This window comes from Dermacentor variabilis, unplaced genomic scaffold, assembly GCF_050947875.1.
Source record: "Dermacentor variabilis isolate Ectoservices unplaced genomic scaffold, ASM5094787v1 scaffold_20, whole genome shotgun sequence".
Lineage (NCBI taxonomy): Eukaryota > Metazoa > Arthropoda > Arachnida > Ixodida > Ixodidae > Dermacentor > Dermacentor variabilis.
Genome location: NW_027460368.1, coordinates 1675043 through 1697648, shown reverse-complemented (window position 1 = coordinate 1697648; position 22606 = coordinate 1675043). Strand labels below are relative to the sequence as shown.

Below are 22606 nucleotides of genomic sequence, written 5' to 3'. Positions count from 1 at the left end.
TTCGTATTTCGTTCTTGCGCTTTTTCTGGCTTAGCAAACATCTTATCGTCGTAAGAGTGGTGTTTTTGGTGTTGTAGAACGGTAATTTACTGATGCAGAAGAAATCATTTTTCCCTTTAGTGTCCCTTTAAGATCCCGCGGCGTCTATAATACGAGGGGCTCTAACGGCGGAACTGTCTTATAATTTGCGTTCTGCGTCGAACCTTTGCACAAGAGCCACGTATGAAGTTCTTTGTCTCTCGTTTTTTTCCCCCCTTTGTCTGTATACTGCTTTTATTTGTAGTCATACGGGTTTCAAGCAGCGTGCGATTATGTTCTTGCGCAAAGAGAAAGTATCAACAAGTAGCTATAGAAAAAAATGCATCCGCCTCGCTCACACGCGTGTCGCAACTGCGAGACGCGACGAAAACGAATGCGTCGCTCGCAGAGTCCTTGCCGCAGACACACCGAGTATCTACCTTTAAGAGGCGCCCGAGCTCCCTTACTATGTGTCCGGCAGCTGAGACTTGAAGTGACGCACTTTCGCGACCGTGCCTGCCCGCCAGTGCTTTAGCGACCGCTAGCTGCGCGCTCTTCGTCCTACAGAGCAAAAAGGAAAGACGAAAGAGCAATATAAGAGAGAAAAAAAAAAAGAACTTTCGAATCTGGCTGCTGTCCATCGCCGAAACAAACGGTCCGCAACTTTCGGGCTGAATTAAGCAGGCGCGGCGCATCCCGAGGAGCTGACCCGCTCATTGTCGGGGGTGCCCGTCTAATTGCGGCCTCCTCCTTTTCCGCGCCCGACGCGGGGGTGAGGAGGACTTCCGGGCGAGGGCTGTCTACGCTTCCGGCAATCCGCGCCGCGGGGCGAATCGTCCCGCCTTTTGTGCCCGTGAATCCGCGGCCGATGGTTGCATCAAAAAGGACTTCCGGCGCGCTGCCTGCCAAAGAAAGTAAAACAAAGGGCGCCCCCCCCGAATGAGCCGAGCTGGGCCCAGCCTTCTTTGAGGTCGCCTCGCAGCGCGAGCCAGTCGCTGAGGACGCCGCTGGAGACGCGGCTCCTTACTTCCGCCATGACTGCGCGGACACGCGACTCTTGCCCCCAGAGACGAGCATGCCTGGCGCATATGCTCGCGGAACCCGCGCCCTCCTTTTCTTTCCTTTTTTTTCTTTCTTTCATTTTTTTTTTGGCGACCCGCTCGCGCAGTCTCTCGAATAAACAGTACTGCTGCGCGACTATGACCGTGTTCCATATAGGTCGCCAAGGCATTGTTCCGATGACAAATTTGTGCGGTCGTCGATCGCCGCTGGTTAAACGAGGTCTGTTCCGCGTCCGGTTGGTTCTTCTTGCGCGCTGTTCAATATATATATATATATATATATATATATATAGGGAGAGAGAGAGAGAGAGAGAGAGAGAGAGAGAGAGAGAGAGAGAGAGAGATACATGCTGGTATGCGGAGCTGGAGATGCATACGCACGAGAAAGCACCTTGCATCGGCAATGAGCTTCTGAGTTTAGATAGCAATACAACTGGGTCCAAATGACAATTGCAGCCACCCGCTGTGTATTTACAATACGCTGCATCATCGGGTTCACACAACGGACCAGCGAATACAGCGTACAGGGCACCCGAAACCGTTTGTGCAGTTCGATGGATGCGTCAGCTGTGCGGGCGTCGCGTATATTTATGTTGCACGCAGCGTGCAACTTCGCAGAGAATTGCAGGGCCCTGTCGCGGAAACCGAATATATTTGGTTATATGTGACGCGAAATTGACATTGACTGCGCACAGCGCCCTTTTTATGGCGTCGAAGGCAAGGTACCGACAAAGCGGCAGAGTCATCACATCATTATAAAACTCTCACTCGGCCTTAGTGAAGACGATGAAGAAACGGCACGCGAGCAAACTGTGGCTGCACTTCCAACCTTTTTGTACATATTGTTACGGACGAGGCGTGTTTATTTACAGATGATGGATGGGGAGATGGATGAGTCAGGAAAGAAACTGACAAGCACTGGCTTCGTTCTGCGCTCCGCAGCAAAACTATTCGTCGTCCTCTTCCTTTCGCCGCAACCAAGGCGTTACATTCCCCGTTTTGCAGACGAAGTCCACCATGGGAGTTAGGGATGTGGTATCGCTTGAGGCGCGTACCGTGCGCAAGTTGAGTAGCGCTAGAGCGGCGTCTTGATTTAACGTACGTTAAATCACTACTGCGGTCAATGACTGTGAAGGGACTGGTATACTGAGCCAAGAACTTTTGCCATAACTCGCGTCTGCGCTGAGGGGTCCACAGCCTCACCAAATCACCTTTTCCGAATGTAACCGAGTCTTGGCGGAGTTCATACAGCTCCTTGGAGCGATCTAGTGATGCCAATGTACGCAGACGAGCAATTTGTCGGGCTTCTTCGGCACGCCACAAAGTTTCAGCAACTGAGTCCTCTGTATGGAGAGTAAACGGAAAAATGGTAGCGAGACTGCTGCGCGGTGCCCGAGCGTAGAGCAGGTAGAAAGAAAGATGTGAAGTCCGCGGTTTCGTGCTTCGCTATATTGCTATAGCCGTAGGTGACAAACGGTAAGATGTCATCCCACTTCTTGTGATTGGATGGTACATACATAGCCCGCATGTTGGTCAGGGTGCGGTTGGTACGTCTGACAAGGCCATTCGTCTGGGGATGATATATGGTGTTGAGCGGCGGAACTGCGAAGTGCAGAGTCTAAGCAATTCTTCCACGGCGTCGGCGACGAATTGGCGACCACGGTCCCTGATGATTACGCGAGGCGGACCTTGGCGAAGAATTACGTAGCGTAACAGGGAGGCAGCGACGCAACCGGCTGTGGAGGAAGATATCGCAGCGGTTTCCGCGTATCTAGTAAGGTGATCGACACATGCGATGACCGAGCAATTATTGTTCGAAGATCGTGGAAATAGTCCTAGCAGGTCGATACCGACTTGCTCGAAAGGTGTAGTAGGCGGCGCTACAGAATGAAGAAGGCCTTGCGGAGCGCTTGTAGGTCGTTTGTGACGCTGGCATTTGTCGTCGATCGACACGTATTGTTTAATAGAATGTCGCATCTTACGCCAGTAAAAATGCGCCTGTGTTCGATGTAAGGTGCGAATGAATCCAAGATGGCCTGACGTCGGATCATCATGTATGACACGGAGAACATCACATTGCAGGCTTTCGGGAACAACCAGTAAATACCACGCGCCACTTGCTGAGTCATTTGTCTTGTATAAAAGTCCTTCGCGAAAACAAAAGCGACCATTGGCCTTGGGACTGCAGACGTCGGCGAACAGGGGGTCCAAGCTAAAGTCATTGCGCTGTTCCCGCTGGAAAATAGTGGCGCCAGGAAACGTGTGAGAAACAGCAACCAAGCAAGTGTCGAGATTGTCCGCGTTATCCTCCGTTGTGGGCAGAAGAAGGCGAGAAAGGCAATCAGCGTCAGCATGACGTCTCCCACTTTTGTACGAAGCAATGAAGTCAAATTCTTGGAGCCGTAAAGCCCAGCGTGCTAGACGACCGGAGGGGTCACGGAGGGTAACAAGCCAACATAAGGAATGATGGTCGGTTGCAATGGTGAATGGGTGCCCGTATATGGTAGCAACGAAATTTCTGACCAGCAAATACAGCAGCTAAGCCCCATTCTTCCTCTGTCACAGTGTAGTTTCGTTCGGCCTTGCTGAGGGAACGGCTCGCATAGGCAACCACATACTCTTCATTATTACGGCGCTGCACAATCACTCCTCCGATGCCGATTCCGCTGGCGTCACTGTGCACTTCAGTAGGAGCAGATGGTCCGACGTGACGAAGAATGGGTTCTGATGTCAGCAGAAAGTTGAGTAGGGAGAATGCCGCGTCGCAGTCACGTGCCCACTCGTATGCATGAACTGCCTTTCGCAAGAGGCTTGTCAATGGACAAGCAATGTCTGCGAATCTGGGCACGAACCGTCGAAAGTATAGCATAATTCCAGGAAGCTGCGGAGGTCTTTCAGTGTCTGAGGTGGCTTAAAGGCACCTATCTCTACCTATCTCTACCATATTTTTATTCGGACGTAATGGTCTCTAAATTTGCGTTCTGCGGCAGCACAGGTGACAGTCGGGCACGTCGAACTGTCATGTGGTTTCTCCGCGAGAAACCGAGAAGTTTGGGACATGTGTTTCAGTTAGCCCGGTCAAAAACCGCCACCACCTGACACGCTGAAACCTTCATACCTCGAAGTAAAAACTCGAAAGCAGCAACGACACAATGATGTACTATATTTAGGCACCCTGTGAAAACGGGACACACACTGCACTTGGGTCAGACCAGCAGACTCCCGTTCTGCTTACCGAAAAGAACTTGACCCCTGACAGCCGCTGGGTTCGCACGGGAGGCTTTATTCCTTCTAACTTAGTTTCCTGTTTGAAGGTATATAGTCACACTTGCGTTATTTTATTATTATAAGGGCGATTCGGCGCACAGTTCTCGGATGCCACGCAATGGCAACAGCTACGCTACAAACTTTGGTCTCTGGGCAGTGAACCATTGTCACTTGAGACGATAGTCGGACCATCGCCAGTTAGCAGCCGGCCGCGAAATAACAGCTTTCAGTGCAGTGAAAGACGTTTCTATAAGTATGGACATGTGTTCAAAGTATGACGGACAATTTTATGCGGTGACTCGTCTTCGTTGTTCATACTTATTTTTTGCTTGTATGCGCTAGTGTTTGAGCGAGATAAAGGTTCCGTTTGTGTTAATTTTTTTTTTGATGTTTTCTGTACAAGTCAATCGGGGTGACCGGAGGCGCTCTGCTTCAAAACTCTCCATATGGACTCCCTTTGACTTGCAGCTACCTCGGTTATATTGGATTCGCGTGCCATTATAAGGAGGCTTAATTTGATTTCCTAAACTGCGTACAGTCATTGACAAATAATTTTTGAGGGAGCCTTGGCGGAAAGCCTGTTTCTTTGCGCAATTTTGACTCGAAATTTTGGAAATTTCCACACGCACATATGCGTAGTTTGAACTTTGCACACAGTTTCAAAGGTCAATTCACCCATTGAACAAAAGAAAAAGCGCCTTTGCATGAATGACGCGCGGCTCAGCGTCTAGAAAACCACCGGGTCGCTGCATGGCTACTGCTGCTATACAGCCACAGAAACGCTATAGCCGTTAAAACACTCCGTGCTTACGATCACATGGCCGCTGGCTCAATTTCTGGTCACGGCGTTCAGATGAAAGCGGAGAGCGACAACGCTGGGGCAGCACACTTTGGGTTGGACGTTGAAGAACCTTAGGTGGTCAAAATTAACCCGGAGCCCTCCGATTCTCTCCCCCCCCCCCCCCTCTATAACGATTCTGGGCCTATGCGTTACTTTCGTACGTTAAGTGACCTCATCAATGAACCAACATCTACAGGTTACTTCCTCTATCAATACCCAGTTCGTCGGCTCTCAGAATATTCATTTGAATGTAAACCACGGTCATGTCCAGACCGCGCTTACTGAAAACGCCGCTGCCTGGTGTTCCGAATCCCTGTGCTTTACCGAAACATTATGACTAAAGCAGCTGAGAAATTCGGCACCAAATGATGTCGGCGAGCTATTTCTTGGGCGATGGTTGTGTAGGCAGCGAACATACCAAGGCCTAGAGCGCACGTACACGTCCCAGTTGAGTTGGCACATTCACGAGCTTCGCGGACTTTAACCGCGGGTAGTGCATACACAACAAAAGCAGTGGAGTTCGTGCTTAACCGACGTAGCCCTCGTTATATGGTCTGCGTCCTGCTTTTGGCATCGCCTGAGAGATACGCGTACAAAGCTATGTTCAGTGCGTCTTTTATTCTTTTTTGTACGCCTTTATTTTCTAGGAAAACGAGAAAATAAAGGAGACCCGATTGCGAAAGGAAGAGAAATACATGTGCGGCTTCTCCGTATGGCCGAGAAAAGCAGAAAAAAAAATGCTCAGCAAAACCGAATAGTGAGCGGAGAAGTTTATGTATGGGGCAACAGCAAAAATAAACAGCGATAACTACAACAGGAAGCACTTTTTGAATGCGCGACTCGCTGTGACTCAGGCGTGAATCGTGGATAGCGTGTACAGTGCTCCATTGCTGTTTTAATCTGAAGACGGCGAGAACAATAGAATTCAACCAGGATATACCGAGGCTCGTCACTGGCTACCGCTAGTATTCTCTAAATTGCAGAAAAGAAAAATCAGGTGCTTACTGCTAAAAAAAAGTTAAATACATTATTCCTAGCACCTTTCTACGAAAAAGTCTACAGCGACACGTGACGCGTAGCGCTATAACGACTGTCCCTCGAGGATGCGTTTTGACAGTTTTCAACGAGACCAGACCCATCACAACGCATTATATGCTGCGGTTATTTTGTCGCCCAGCTACGGTCGTGTTTTTCATTTAAGCGCCAAGTTCCCATCACTTGGAATTTGTACTTGCTTTTTCTTGAGGCGTCATTTCCGTTGCTGTTCTGAAAAAAAAGAAAGAAGAAACAATCCTTGGGATACAATACATTTCTGTTTCTTAGAACAGAGTTAGCGTGGACCCTTTCATGAAGGTGGCACACACCAACTCAAAAGGATTCGCCAAGGATCGTGCAGCAAAATATGGCAAATTAGAGCACAAGCTTGTCAAAACGAAAACAAATTAAACAGTACCTTAAAATGACAGGTGAGCGTAAAAAAACGAATGTAGACTGTAATAAAGAATATATAGAAGTAGAAGAAAAAGAAACAAAGATGTTTTTTTATATTTATTAGAAACGCCATTGAACCTATAGAAAGCCATGAAATGAGGAACACTCCCGTCACTGTGGCCAAGAATCGAGTCACCGAAACAAAGCAGAAATCAAAACCAAGACGATACAGTGTTGTTTCAATGTTCCCTGTAAGAAAATTAGAAGATCCTTGGCATGAAAGTAGAAAATAATCTGACGACCGCTGCTAATGTAAAAAATTGAAACCTGCAAAAGCATCGCCAAAGACCATGCAGGGCAGAAAGGCTGGCGTGCTTGACTTTGCCTAAGGCGTCATAAAACCACTGTGTGTGTGAGAGAGAGAGAGCTAAGGGAAAGGCAGGGAGGTTGACCAGGCTGAGCCCGGCTGGCCACCATGCTCTAGGAAAAGGAAAAAAAAAGCAAGATGAGAAGCAGCAGAGAAGTTTGCAATTGGAATTGGTACACACGCAATGTAACGTTCATCGTTCAGCTCATAACAAGCGGTCGTATAGGTTGGCTCATGTTAAAAATCAGAGCAGTGCTTATGTGGGCTTTGCACATCACAGACGCACGAGGCCACGGTTCCAAGATCTCCTCTGCTGTGAATCTTTGAGTGCCCTAAAACTGTCCCAAGGGCAATCCTTTCATCTTCGCGTGTTGGGCAGTCATCCAGAACTGCTTAAACGCATGTCTTTGGAGCATGTGAGGCCTGAATTCGAATGTGCAAAATGTGTGTGTTGGAGCTAGAACGTTCTATGTGGGCCTATGGCGTCTGTGTGTAGCGCGCGTACATTGCACTACAGGTACCACGTGATAGACGCTCTCTCTCTCTCTCTCTCTCTCTCTCTCTCTCTATATATATATATATATATATATATATATATATATATATATATATATATATATATATATATATATATATATATATATATATATATATATATATATATATATATATATATATATATGGTTCACGGTAACACAGCGTCGTCACCTGCCATCTACCTCTCATTTTAAGTGGCTTAACTATGACCTGATTAGCGAGACCTCGCGGTGTGCTTTTTTAAATCCTATATTTTTTCGCTGTTCTATTAGAGCACCCTGCAATGTCCTTCCCCCCCCCCTTTTTTTTTATAGCGCGCTGCTCTATTTTGTCTCGTTTTACTTCAGTCACTCTTACCTATCATCTCTTCTCTTTCCTTCTTATTCTTCCTATCTTCCATTTCTACGTTTCTATCCCCTCGTTCTTGAACAGTAGTCAGCGTTGGGCCTTTATCGGTAGCAGTTGCCAGCCTGCTCCTTCGCTTCTTTTCCTTTCTCATGTTTGCATATCTACACGTCGTCAAGGCAAATGATAAAATGAGACCTGTTGTAGCGCATATATTATACGAGCTAACCAGGGGCTCGGCATTAGCATGTGACGCTGTTGCAATCGCAGCGTCAGCGAACGCGCTAGGCATTCTAGTTTCAACGCGGACAGCGATGCCTCACTTGGTGATTGCGACGAGAACAACAAACGTCGACCAGTATAGTATCTTCGGACGCCTCTGAAAAACGTCTGCCAAGCATCTATACATTCATTCGCGTTTACAACGCTCCCCGGCATCGCACGAGCGTTCTCGGTGCCACCGACGATTTAATCTTTCTCTCGTCCTCGCTCTTCCTTCGCAGCAGACAGCCGGCTTGTGCACCAGGGCGTGTGCGACTACTGCTTGTTCGACGGAGAGGGCAACTTCACCAGCTACGGCTACCCGCTTGACTACCCTCCGCTGCTTGAGTGCACTTACCGCGTCAAGCGGGTGGGCGGGGCCTGTTCGCTGCAGGTTCACTTCCACGACTTCGACCTGGAAGAGTCGCCCGGGTGTCGCAACGACTACCTGGCCGTCGCAGACAAGAGGTTCTGCGGACGGCGGCGCTACCGTGGCCACACAGGTACGCGACCATACGCCGCCAGTATGATCAGCATGAGATTCGCCGTGACATGCTTTGACGTGAAAAAAGGAAAGAAAGAAAGAAATCGTTCTCCACCGCTTAATTTAGAGCATGATGTGCTCTAAAGGGACACTAAGGGTGCGATCTTGTACGCGTTCCAAAATCGAACGGAGGCGGTCCGTTGTTTACGTTGTGAAATAGGCGGCCCGTTCCGTTGCGTTCGTCCGATAGCAGACGACACGGAATGATTGACAGCAGATATCACGTCACAGTTGACGTCATGCCGTTCGTCACAGTTCAAACTGACCAATCGTGTGGGGATCTGTGGAACGTTCTATTTCGTTCTATTTTGGAACGCGTACAAGATCGCACCCTAAATAGCAACACTAAATAAGCTTATGCCAACAAAATATTATTTCAAAACTTTACTTTCTTCGGCTGAAGGACGTTGATTTCCAGCGCAGAAATGGAAAGGCAATGCCATCGGTCCTGAATTGCGGGCCTTCACGGCAGCGCCATACGTCTTTGTGACGACAAAGATTTCAAATTTTCAATCTGTAGAGAGAAATGCTTTTAAACCTATGCAACGCAGTGTAAATCTTGTTCATGTTTAAGCTATAGAATGATCGAGAGCAGACGCTGTCCAACCCATGACGTCACGAAGAGCTAGTGCGAAAATTTCAAGGTTGCCTCGCCACCTATCGTTTGATTATGTGTGCTTTCTGGCTGACCAAGCGTCCGCACACGTAGAGTGATATTTTTGATAATCCGCCAGTCTAACTGAAGAAGCTTAACTCAACATTCCTATTTAGTGTTGTAATTCTTGTGTTAAGTCTCGAAGGTTGACAATCGCTTGAAATCAGTCTGGTTAGGGATGACTTGAGTTCTCTGACAACTCGTCTGTTGACAGGTGCGAATGAAGACGGCGGCTACAAAAGAGACACGGACGAAGCCGTGTCATGATGGTCGTTTTTCATTATTTTTAGCGTCCCTTTTTTTTGTATCTCTCTATCGCAGTTGCCTGGTAATTATAAAGTACTATAACCTAGCTTCTTCAGCTACGGTGTTCGGACACTCAAATTTAGGCTAACTTTACCAAAACCAACGAACTAGGTTCATTCAAGTGAACGCGATGTTTCGGAACGACTCTCACATGCCGGGTCGGATTTAATAAGTCTACTTTGTTGGTCTTTGCGTAATTAGGCCAACTTAATGTGCTAAGTGCATGACACATGCGTGCAAGCGAAAACCTCCGCAAACCCTGCATTAAACGCGAGAACACATTGCTGCCATCGGCACGAACTACGCTTACAACACATCCCAATTAGATGCCGCTGCAGAAGACTTTGCAACAATTTCTGACACATTCCCCTTTGCTGCCATATTGGTAAGGGAGACGAATGATTTTTTTTTTGTCGCATAGATGTCGTTGCTGTAACCCCTTCTTTTAATGCGTTAGGAGTCTCAGGGTCCTTGCTACGTCAAAGTGTTTTTACTAGCGTGAAAGAAGCCCGCGAATACATGCAAAATGCCTCGAGCGGCCAGTCACGCGGCAAATTTGCGTGCATTCGCGGGCCTCTTTCATGCTCGGAAAAACACCTTGCGGAAGCGCCCCCGCAACAACAGCACTTCGTCATCGTCTCTTGTCTGTATGTTCTGTTCTGCATCGCGACAATACAAAAAGTTGTAATCGAAGCCTAAATTGAATGGGATGCGTGAAATTATGGAGGCAATATGTGGGCAAAGGTAAAAACGTATAAGGCTTAATTAGGAACGATGTCGGTAATTATCAGTTTTCTGTTAATATTTCGCCCAATCCAGTTCGATCTTTCAAAAGAAGCGCCGTGAGCGAGAGCTACTCGGTGTGTTCCTGTAAAACTTTGTACCAAGAAATCTATGCACGAACAGCCTTTCTGTACGAACAGTCATCTTAACAGTTTCCCTGGAAACCGTGTTGCCATTCTGCCACTGTACTTTTCTTTTTCTATACACTTTTATCTCCTAGAAATTGTGGACTTCCCTAAGGACAGAGACGAGGTGACGTTTTACCTGCACACCAATCCGCTCGTCTCGGGCAAGGGTTTCTGGATCGAGGTCACCCGGCGGCCCGGTTTCTGTGACACACGCAAGAATGTGGGTAAGTGCGTGACAATAAAAAAAAATTCTGGCCGAACCATTCATATGGTGGCGGATTAGCGAGCGAAGCTCTTCCAAGCAATTATGGTGAAACTCCGCGTCCAGAAACGTTCTCCTGAACTAGAAGGAGGTGGCAACTCAAGCTTTTGCCGCTTGGACGCCGACTGGAACGACGTAGCTGGACGCTTACGAGCCGCTTCCAGTGCGCGATCTTCATCGGCAGCTTGCGCTCGACGCCGGCAATTAGACTCTCGCATCTGCTCTCACTGACGTTCTTTGGAGGCAAAGTCACCGGCCGCATTCTCCCCTTTCACACGTGCACGTTGTCGCTGTTCATAGTCGCGTCTCCGCAGTCGACGCCTCTCCTCGTACTCGGCTTGTTCTTGGGCCGTGCGCACAATGCGTGGTCTTCTCATTTTCCCCATTTTTGTTGGAGTTGCAACTGTTGCAATGGTCTACCTATACAATGCACAATCCGGTACTTACACACCGCGGCGCACATCGCCGTGTTTTCACGCCACAACTGCCGCGCCGTTGTATCGAGCGCAGACGACAGCAGACGCAGCCGGCTGCAACGGCGGCCAGCGCGAGTGCACTCCCCCATTCCGCAGGTGCGGCGCGCGGTGAAATCAAGTGTCCTTTCTTTCTTCTCCGCTGTACTATCGTTCGTTCTCCTCTATGCGGCGCTCGCGCCACAACCATTTTGTTCACTTTACGGACGTGTTCACTTTACGGACAGCCCAGATACCGCTTCCCCTCTACGAGACCACGCAGCGCCGCCATCTTTTTTGTTCACTTCATGGACGTTAGCCAGCCCAGATACCGCATACGAGACCACACATACGGCTCAATCAAACAGGTCCGTCAGGTAAACAGCTTCGCTGTAAATGAAAAATAAAGAAAAAGAAAACGAAGAAAGACATCGCTAAATCACTTCCAAGTCCACCGCGAACCTAAGCAAAGCTAGACGCGCATGCAAGCGGCCACGAATCAATGGCAAAAAATCGAAAATGCATTGTTGCGTCATGCGGAATGGCGAAGATTATACGCTACGGACAGGTACAATTTTATTTCGAATAAGCGAGTACCTCATAAGCCTTCGATGGTTTCGCATTTTTGATGCGAAAGCGTCAAATGGCCATTGAGCGAAAAAGACGGCGTCTGTCGTCTGGACAAGCGAAAAACCGCACCTACGTTTCATGGCTCCAATGCCACGTCAAGAGCGCGCCTCGACGGAGCAGAGCGGGAGAAGGGGAACGCCTGCTGCCGCTATAACGCACCAGGTGTTGCGTGAGGGGAGAGGGCATGGTTGTGACGCCACGTCACCCTTGCGCTCGCTCTGGGAAGTTTGTTACGTGCTGAAGTGCCTTGCGGCGACGTATATACAGAAAACGACGACGAAGCACGTTAAAAGTATGCAAGCGCGTTCACCGGGGCACGTGCACCATTCACTGCAGGACGACGCTTCACTGCATGCGCGCTCGTGGCGTAACAAAATAATAAATCAAGAAGAAAGCCGCGAATCGCGGCACGTCATAGACGAGTACGCAGCGAAACGGCAAATGACGCGTGGCTCCAGCAGCCTACAGAGGGAGAAGAGACAGGGAGCTGAGAAGCGGAACGAGGAAGACGCGTTGACTTGGGTTCGACGTCAACGTTCGGGAGGTGAACAGCTGTCGGAGGAACCCGGTCGAGCGCCAACGCACGAGAGTACATCTTGACGATATGTCTTCCTCTCCCGTCAACCAGCCGACGAACCAGAGTCAGCTCGCCTGCCGCCTCCGCTAGTGAAGTTTCGTAGGACACCAGCCAAACTGTAAGTGCGCTGTGGTAGTCGCTCAGAGCGGTTTGCAGGCACGCCTGGTCTCGCTTCCCTATGTCCGTGCATTTTCACTTTTTATGTTTGGATATATGTGTGTGTGCTGTGATTGTCGCCATTCCGCCCTTGCTGCCCTCGGAGGCGTCTCTGACTCTCAGAATTAAACCTGCTCGCCGTAGCACTTCGTAACACAAGCGCTACTTGGCCATTCGGAAAAAGTTTTGCTTGAATATCGCGGTTTACAATCCGAAAGCAAGACTGGGACTTCGAAAAACACCGCGTGGAGAGCATGGCATTAATTTTGCCCCCCCCACCCCCCAGAGGTTCCCTATTGTCCACCTGAATTCAACTGCACGAGCGTATTTATTTATTTATTTATTTATTTATTTATTTATTTATTTATTTATTTAATCCGATTCAAACTCGGTCGTCGAGTCCGGGAATCGAACTCCGCAACTCGTTCTCTGCAACAGAAAGTGGTAGGCATGGAATCAGTGCGACGGTTCATTCCGAACAAGAAAGACGCCGTTAAGCCCCTCCCGCCTCCCTCTCTCTCCCTCCCAAATAACTTGCAGCCCTTTATAGTGCACCTGCAACGCGTCCGTATATTTACACCCCTTTCGGAAAGCGATAAATCAAGGCTAAGCTGCTTCCAAATGAAAGACTCAAAAAGCTCAATCGCCGTTTAAGCTGCAGCTTCTCGCGTGGATTGACCGGTAAATGCTAAAAAACCTGACGTGATTCGTTCCGACTGTTGAAATCATCTGATCAACACTCAGCACGATATTCAGTATACTCGCACGGAAAGGAGCACCACTTGTTTGGTGAAAAATTGTAGTTTAAAAGAAGTTGGGTCGAATACTTTTTAGCAGGTATTTTCGGCCTGGGAGTGCCTATCGGGGCCTTTCATTTGCTACTAAGTTTCCCCCTTTCCGTTGTCGTGTGCGTGCCTGTTAATTAACGGCGTGCCAACCGCCCCCCGCGGCGCAGTGGGGCCATGCGAGGAGCGCCACTCGCAGGAGGAGTTTCAGCTGTGGAGCCCGGGCTTCCCGGAGTCGTACGCGAGCAACCAGAAGTGCTGGTACTACATCCGCCGGGCCACGGACGCCGTGTGCGGCCTCGAGCTCACCTTCCTGCACTTCGAGCTGGAGCAGAGCGACAGCTGCATCTACGACTACCTCGACGTGGACGGACAGAAGCTGTGCGGATCCATAACGCCGGGCGCAGTCCGTGAGTCGGGCCCCGTTCTTCTGCCGGCATCACGCGAGCGCCATTTTACTGCAGTGTGAGAGGCTGCAAATGAAGAAGGCATGCTCGGCAGCCTGGAAACTGCATGTAGCTATACTATATAGCGGGTCGGTTTAATGTAACCGCACACTGTACTTGTATGGACATGGTTGCAGAGCGGCCTGTGTGGGCTTCTAAGGGGCCCTGCAACGAGCTGCTACATAACAGGTCGGTTTAATGCAACCTCACACTGTACATGTATATACATGGTTTCAGAGCGGCCGGGGCTTCTAAGTTGCCCTTAACATGTGTAGAATGTCCTGTCGCTCAATACGCAAAGGAAACAATTATGTCGAAGGAGCTGTGTGCTTGTGTTGATTAATTCATGGGGATCAGCGTCCCAAATCAACACTGGCGCTACGACAGACGTGCTGTCGGTGGACGTGCTGTGTAGTAATTTTGACCACCTGGAGAGCGTCGCTTGCTTAACCACGTGCGCGTGTGGGTGGCTTGCGTTTAATATTTATTATCCTCTTACTTATGCCGCGGGTCTCATACCTGTGAGTAGCCAAGTGTCACAGGAAGAACGTGAAATTTGACAGCTTCTTCGAAACGTGCTCGATGAAACCTAAATCGCGCCGCCGTGGCGCGGTGCCACCTCTGGAAACTATACACACTTAATGTGCTCACGTGGGCTCGGGCGGCTTGTTTGCTACCTTCCTAGCCGAGGCCAAGGTGCGCGCACAGCGATAACTGCCAGAAGACAAGGCTTTTTGTCCCGTCTGGAGAAGCGCGCACAAAATTCTCGCTCCTTCCTGAATAGACCGTGACCTCGGCCTTGACCGAAAGAGCGACGGAAATGGCTCGCCTGCCTCGTCTGTGTATCGGGGGACAGCGGCGACTATAGTCGCCGCTGTCCCCCGGAACTATAGTTTCGCGATATCTGCGACCGTACTTTTCCAGGGCTTTCTTTAGAAATGGCCAGAAGCTGGCCGCTCCTGCTCCGCGAGGTCGCAGATGGCACGACAGCGTGTGTGCCGACTACCACCTGCGCAATGAAAAACGGAGTAATTGGTACGTTTCTCCAGGACGTGTGTAGGTGGCACCAAGCTGCTCACGGCGGCATTACCCATATTTATAGATGCATGAGAATCATGGGTGTTGGAAGAGACGCTGTAAGAAGACAGGATTTCTTAAATATCACGGCTGTGAAATAGCCACTCCGTGTTCGGGAAAAGATTAACTACCAGCTGATAGGTAAGCTTCAGAATTCCGAATTTCCGAGAATGTGCAGATATAGATATATAGCAACTAGGTTCATGGGCGCAATCACTGCTTGCTATAAACCACCGCTTATAAAGTACACTTTATATTATGCTCATCAGGGACAACTGCATGTAAATTGTATTGGTGACTTACGCCATGGAAAGAGTTTTAAATACACTTTTCCACTTGTTAGTATCAAAATATACAGTAGTGCTACGAACGAACGGTATACGCCTGCACTATCCCATTGACTCATCGTCGGTTACCGCTCTCTCAATCTCCTTGGAAACATTTGAATTTCGAGGCGCGGGCGGAGGTGTGTGCTCCATTAGTACTGGTATAGAATGATCTGGCTGTATAAGGACTATACAGGCTTTCTTTTTCTCCATTTGAATACATATTTCTTATCAAGCGGCTGTGAGAGTAGCGAACGGGACGTTTTTTGCAGAGGCGTTGTAAGGAGTGGCGGAGAGGCAGTGCCGCAAATAACGTGAATGAAATAATGCAACATGACATGCGGATATCGTGTGGCACACTTTATCAATGCTGCTACTGTGTGTTCTCTCGAGACGAACTCTGAATATGCTTGATCGCGACATTTGATGTTATGGTGGCAGCGTTTGCAGCGATCATTGCAACTAGAGAAAAAGTGCTTTCTTCGCTCTGCTATCGATGCAGTCAGCGCGCATTGCCGTTTTATTCTCGAAGGTATACACAGGTGCTAACGCGCTGACACGATGGCCTTTTCAACAATCATTGTGCTAATTCACGAGCACGCATGTTCCGCAGACTCTCGGTTGTTTAGTTACAATGCCGCATTCGAACTTTTGATAAAGCGGGCTGCACAATTGGTACTATATCCAAAGACACTTGATAATGTAGGTAATACTACTGCCTACAATGTCAAAATTGTTTGATATTAGTGGAGAAAAAAAGCTGTGCATTATTCTAAAACTCTAGTAAAATATTCGATACTTGATTCGATTCGCCTTTGGCACTGTTGGATTCATATTTGTTTCCGATCTCTCAACTTACTATTCGCACGCCCCAACTGATACGGCACGCCGCAGCAGACGATTGTCAGAGAAACCGTGCAGTGTCAGTATCTGCCGCAACGTTCATTTTCAAACTTCGTCGCGCGTGTTGTCACAGGATTTGACAGCGGGGCAGCCTTTTGTGGGCTCCCGGCGAGCTTGGTTTACTATGTCGCCATGTAGTGAGCGCTGAAATTCGTGTATGAATATCGCAAATTGTATTGGTGCGATTTTCAAGGTTAGGAAAGAAACTCGGGTGTAATAAAACATGACTGCCTCCGCATTTGCTATATACACAACTGCCCCCAAAGTTGTAAGAACAAAATTTAATTCACAAAACTATTTGATTCGGTCTTCTCGAACTTCCGTTATTCGTGGCAAAGTATGTCCGGCTTTGACTAGGAACTTGTCTGTAACACGCTGCGTGCACTCTCAACGAGTGTACTTTGTTTCTTTTCTCTTTTTCCAAATTAACAACCAGACTAAGTAAAATTAATTTACACTCGGTCGACTTACTGGCCCGTGGACCAGTAAGTCGACTGAGTGTAATTTAATTTTACTTAGTCTGGCTTTTGATTTACTGAATAGATGGCGTGAACACATTTCCCAAGCGTCGAGCTCTCAATTTCCTTAAGCTCGACGATCCATTAGCATCAAATGGCGAGGATAAGGCAGAACGCTGACGCGCGTGGCAGAAGACCTTACCTCTTCCCATTATGATTTGGAAGCTTTCGAATAGAGGGCCACGCCGAATAAGAGATTATGTTAGTGATGCAAACGCAGCGTAAAGGATACACGCTAAGCGACTGTGAACACGCCGGTTCCGCATATCGCATTGGTAGAGTATAACAACCGTGCGTTCTTACTCTTACAGGCGTGTTCATGTTCAACCGTGACCAACTCCTGATGCACTTCAGTAGCGACAGCCAGAACAACAAACGCGGCTTCCACATCAAGGCCCGGCAGATTACCGCATGCTACCCGGGAAGCGGTAGGTATTCCCTTCTTGAACTGCATCACGCGCCCAAAGATGTTCCACAAACACTAGCGGACATCGGCTGCTGTCGGCGCCTTCGGTAGATTTTTTTTTCCCTCCTGGGATAGTTTGATACCGAACAGTTTCGTCAGACGTGTATTATTCTTTTTTTCACGAGAGAGATTTAATGTAATAGGGCGCAGTGGTAGTCCAAGCAGGCAAACGAAAGTTATTTAAACGATTAACTGAAAAACATTAAACCCAAACGAAGAGATACTACTAATTCATGTTCTGGTGGCTTTCAATCTTGCGTTTCACATTTCTGATTATGTTCCCACGCGGAGCCAATTTCAAAAGGTATCCCTACTGAATGATCGTTCACAGCTCCGTGAGCCATTGTTTGCAACAGCTCGGCAATAAACGGAACTGGTTGTTTGGTGTTACTTGCAAAGCAGTTAGTCGCTCTTTTATGAAAATATAGGATAAAATAACGAAAAAAAGAGAGTGAACATTTGGGATATTCATACTTGCTTCTTTAAGCGTCGATCTCTGCGTGGTGTCTCTTCTTTTATTTTTTTTATGCAACCGCAGTGCTCTCGCTCAAGTTACGACTTGGGCGATGTTTTGTCACGACCGCGTTAGTTGTACGACAACTCGACGCCGCTACCAAGCGGGGTACCGCCTGCCGCTTGGAGAATCGAGCTGAAATGCCAGAAGAGTAAGATCATTGTAATGTCGGAAGTAGACTAAATGCTGACAACAGTTACCGCTCTGAAACGACAGTCAGAGCCGTGGTCGAATCTTCTGTCTGTGAATTCCAACCAGACATACTGTATTACACATTTTTACTGCAGCAGCAGTTAGGTGATAGAAACTGAATTTGCCTTGTCCGTCCATTCGGTTACCCTAAGACAATCGTTGCCGTATGGGTGTTTTTATGACGTCAGGCTTGGTCGCTCACGATCCTCCCCATAGCGAGAAGAACTTCGTCCACCGCAGCACGCTTGCGTTGCAAAGAGAGAGAGAGAGATAGAGAGAGAAACGGGGTGGGAAAGGTAGGGAGATTAACCGGAGAAAGTTCTGGTTTGCTACCCTGCACTGAGGGAAGGGTAAGTGGAAATGGAAGACGGAAAGAATAGCGGAGAAAAGCAAAGACAAGAAAAATGAATAGTGGGGGTTGGGAACATCCCTGTCAACTAGAGTCTCTCTAATAGACCACGCAAAAATTTCAGGAGTGCCTTGTCTGCCTTGTGGTGTGACGACTGTATAGTTGGGCGTTCCAGGACTGTCTGCTCCCAAAGCGCCCGGTCGTCAACACGCGCCAGCGCGGTCGCGAGTGACTGCCTATGTGCGCTGTATCGGGGACAATGGCAAAAAAACATGTTCGATAGTTTCCTCGTTGCCACTGTGGTCATATGCTGCATCATCTTCCCTTTTGATGCGGAAAGCAAATGCTTTTGGAAAAGCGACACCAAGCACAGTCGGCAAAGAACCGTTGTCTCTGATCGGGGAGAGTCCAGGTGGAAGACGAAGTTGAAGACAAGGGTACCGTCGATGAAGACGAGTGTGCTAGAAACAAAGTGTGTTCCACAACGATTGTGTGACGTCATTTGCAAGCACTCGAAGTCTCGCTGCTGCATCTTTTCTTGACAGCGGGATGGGTTCCTTCGCGCCGTCTTCATGAGCAGATAGAGCAGCTTCATAGGCATGTTCGTTGCCTATTACGCAACAGTGGCTAGGGAGCCACTGAACTATGACGTCGTCTCCTTGCTCGGCGAGGCGGTGAAGGAGCTCTCGCATTTCTAGAACTAGCTGTTCGTAAGGTCAACGGTGGCGTTGCCAAAAAAGTTCCAGCGTATCGGCCTATATATATACAACGGTCAGAATTCTGCCGATGAAGCTGCTCGATATGCTCATAAAGACGGCATGCAGAAGCCAATCCCGCAGTCAAGAACAGATGCTGCAGCGCAACTTCGAGTGCTTGCATATGATGCCTTACAATCGTTGTGGAACGCACCTAGTTTCCAGCACACACGTCTGCATCGACTGGACCCCTGTCTGCAACTTGGTCATCCCGACCCGAGACAACGGTACTTTACCGATTGTGGCTTGGCGTCGCATTTAAGAAATCGTTTGCTCTCCGCATCGGATGGGAGGATAGTGCTGCGTGTGACCATTGCGGCGACGGGGAAACTATCGAACACGTTCCTTGTTATTGTCCTCGATACAGCGCACACAGGCAGTCATTCGCGACCGCGCTGGCGCGTCTCGAGTACCGGCCGTTTTCGGAGCAGACATTCCTGGAACGCCGACCTATACAGTCGTCACACCACAAGGCAGTAAAGGCACTCTTGAAATTTTTACGTTCGAATGGCCTTTTGAAGCGACTAATTCTTATGGACGTTCACAACCTTCCCTACATTTTTTTCCCGTTAGTTTGCTTTTTCTCTCCGCTGTTTTTTTTCCGTCTTTCGTTTCCGCTTACTCTTCCCCCAGTGCAGGGTAGCAAACCATAATTTCATCCGGTTAACCTCCCCGCCTTTCCCATCCCTTTTATCTCTCTCCCTGACCCACACAGTAGCACCGGCGAACGCGTATCTACTGAGTAATCAAATAATAAATCACCACCTTATTAATAAGACCTGTATAATATATAGCCGCCTCGTAGGTCTCTCTCAATCGTACCGACTTGGTAGTACAAAGGGGCGTGATAGTGAACGGTTTCATCAAAAGCAGGAACACTTAAGTTGTTGCCCTTAAAAAAAAAGTGTTGTCTACCCACACCACTGGGTTTCGAGCCCGCGTCACTGCAACAATGTGCACTGGGGAGCCGGACGCTCGAAGCACTGCGATATCGCGCTCGGTACGTTTATGCGAGGTCTTGTACTCCACGCAGGCTCAGAGAGCCGTGGCACGGCTGTGCACACATTTCGGTAGCAAGCTATACTACAGTGCTCCGGCATGATGTGCGCGGGGCATATAAGTTCTGAATGAGTGAACGACTTTTCATCATCGCAGTCGTGAAAACAGCGTCGGTGGCACAAACTACGCGCAATGACGGTGATCATTAACCTCGAGCATGGCACACACGCAGAGTGCAGGATGTGCCAATGATTAGAAGGATGGCAGAAAACAACGTCGAAAGAATGGACACCACCACTGCCAAGAACGACGTGGCAACGACAAGGCGACGATTTCTTTTACGCACTCGATCATTCGATTCACAGTCGCCATGTGCCCGATGTATCGGCTCTAAAAATGTACACGGAAGAAAACAAATCGCTGAGATGTCGTTGTGGAGCTGCATCCTTTTGCTCGTGACATCATTTTAAGGAGTTTTAACCTCCGAATTGGATAATCTCGACTCCCCCAGCCGGGACCTCGAAAACATCGAACTTGAAAAGCCAAAAGCCTTCATCTCATCTCCGACGACTGAAACACTTACACAACCGCTGGACTTCAACGATGGTGTAACCAAGCTTTAAAGGGGAGGGTAACTTAAGTGCCACTCGTCGCGCAGGCAGCTGCTTGGGCGCTGTCGTATACTGAATGATGGAAACGGGGGAAGAAAAGGGGGGAGGGGAGAACCCGACAACTCTACGAAGGTTGTCGTAACTTTCTACACTGACGTTTGTCTTATGCCTGATTGGCAGCCATGATGTGTTTCTATGTCGAGTAAGCAATGAATGACAATTACACACACGCACAGAACCCATATTTATTGCATTTGCGACTATAGCATTTCGACCAGGCTTGGCAGATGTACATAAAATTAATGGCAGGATTTCTAAGAAAATAACAGAAGACACGCTACGTAAATAGAGGCTTCCGACTTGCTAGAAGGTTTATCGGCCATGGTGTCTCCCACTACGAAGCAGACGTATCTGCAGCGGTAAAAGCGGAGCAAGCGGCGGCGAATTTCTTCGGAACCGAACAAATATCGCTGCGGTCGGCGCAATTTCACGTGGCTTACTTGGTGGGGCTTCGAGTGAATTGGGATGACAGGGAGACGCTTTCCCACTCTTGTCATTCTGCCGGCACGGCTCCGCTTGTGTGACATGACCGTTCATCATGCGGGTCGAACGACCGTGACTCGAATGTTCCCACTTGCCACCCTACGTACCTCTCTACCTCCCTTTCTTTGTTCCTGCAGCGTCCCGTCTTTATTTTCTTCTTTTTCTCTCTCCTGGAATGCGCATAACAAATACTTATTAGGCTTAATTTTCGATCTGTGATGGTATTTTACTTCCAAAACTGACGTGGTACCGGAGTATATTGAGCGAAATACATTACTCTCAAAAATGTATATACTTACTCATGAAAGGAGATGCTAAACGGAGCCACTCCTCGCTTAAAAAAAAAGGAATAAATTATGGATTTTACATGCCAAAACCACGATCTGATTATGAGGCACGCCGTAATTGGGGACTCCAGAATAACTTGAACCACCTGGGGTTGTTTAACGTGCACCTAAATCTAAGTACACGGGTGTTTTCGCATTTCGCTCCCATCGAAATGCGGCCCCAATAGTCGGGATTCGATCCCGCAACCTCGTGCGTAGCAGCCCAACAGCATAGCCGCTGAGTAACCACGGCGGGTACTTCGCGTTTTGTTATTTATGCAATCTGGGCGCCACGCGCGCAGCCACTGTCTTCGCTTTCCACCTGAAGGCAACATGATACCACAGTGTTGACTGGAACAAAATTATTCTGCCCTGATCAGGCTCACTGCGTGAAAAACCAAAGAAACAAAGGAACAAGCACAGAGTGCACGACGACAATACATTACTTTGTTTTAAGTGTCTCCAGAAGGCACATTTTGTTTTCAGTTAAGAAACACACCGGAACACTCATCATGCGACATCTTATTTCATATCAGCTTCCACATCAGCTCTCCAGTTTCGTTTCCGCCCGCAGTGCGCTGAAATGTGTCATGTTCGCGCGTGCTGTTTGTCCTGCGTCATTCAAGTACCTATTGTCGTCGGCGTCTGTACAGAAGCGAGAGTTTTTGTTACTGATAAATTACTATAGACACATTGGGCATTCGGGGTGCATTGCATGACACTCGGAATTTTCACAAGCACTGTGTTCATTAAGAAGCCGAACCGGGATTCCACTGTCGTTTTCGCAATCCAGTCCATTCGTTCCGGCTTCCCAGGCTGCAAATTAAGACTTCGAGCTCGGCTTCAGGACGACCCATAGCCGCCCACACCACCCGCGTCTTCTCATGCTCAGTTGTAAGCTATGTGAGCAATCAACATTCCCCCCTCATCCACAATCAGTGTGGCCACTCGGGGCATCCAGCTGTGGTTTGCGAGTGACCGCGAGCACGTGTTTCGACATGCGGCCCACATACTGGCTGGACAAAGTGCCTTCGCGTGTAGAAACGTCTCCTCGGCCGCTAACCGTCAGCCATGGCGATAAGCGAGCGCAGTGGCGTCGGCAGAGCGACCCTTTGTGCCCTCCTTTCACGTAATACATTATACGCGACACCTAGCCAGCGAGTTCGTCCCGGTTT

The 22606-nt window shown here is 48.6% G+C and overlaps 1 protein-coding gene across 1 annotated transcript in view; it reads left to right on the top strand.

Annotated features, from left to right (window-relative positions):
• The window catches only part of LOC142568529 (uncharacterized), a 152148-nt gene that overhangs the window by 36938 nt on the left and 92604 nt on the right, over positions 1-22606 (top strand). The window contains exons 4-7 of the mRNA XM_075678438.1: positions 8371-8631; positions 10637-10768; positions 13577-13816; positions 16988-17104. Coding sequence (XP_075534553.1) covers positions 8371-8631; positions 10637-10768; positions 13577-13816; positions 16988-17104 — 750 coding nt within the window. The remainder of the gene's footprint in view (positions 1-8370; positions 8632-10636; positions 10769-13576; positions 13817-16987; positions 17105-22606) is intronic.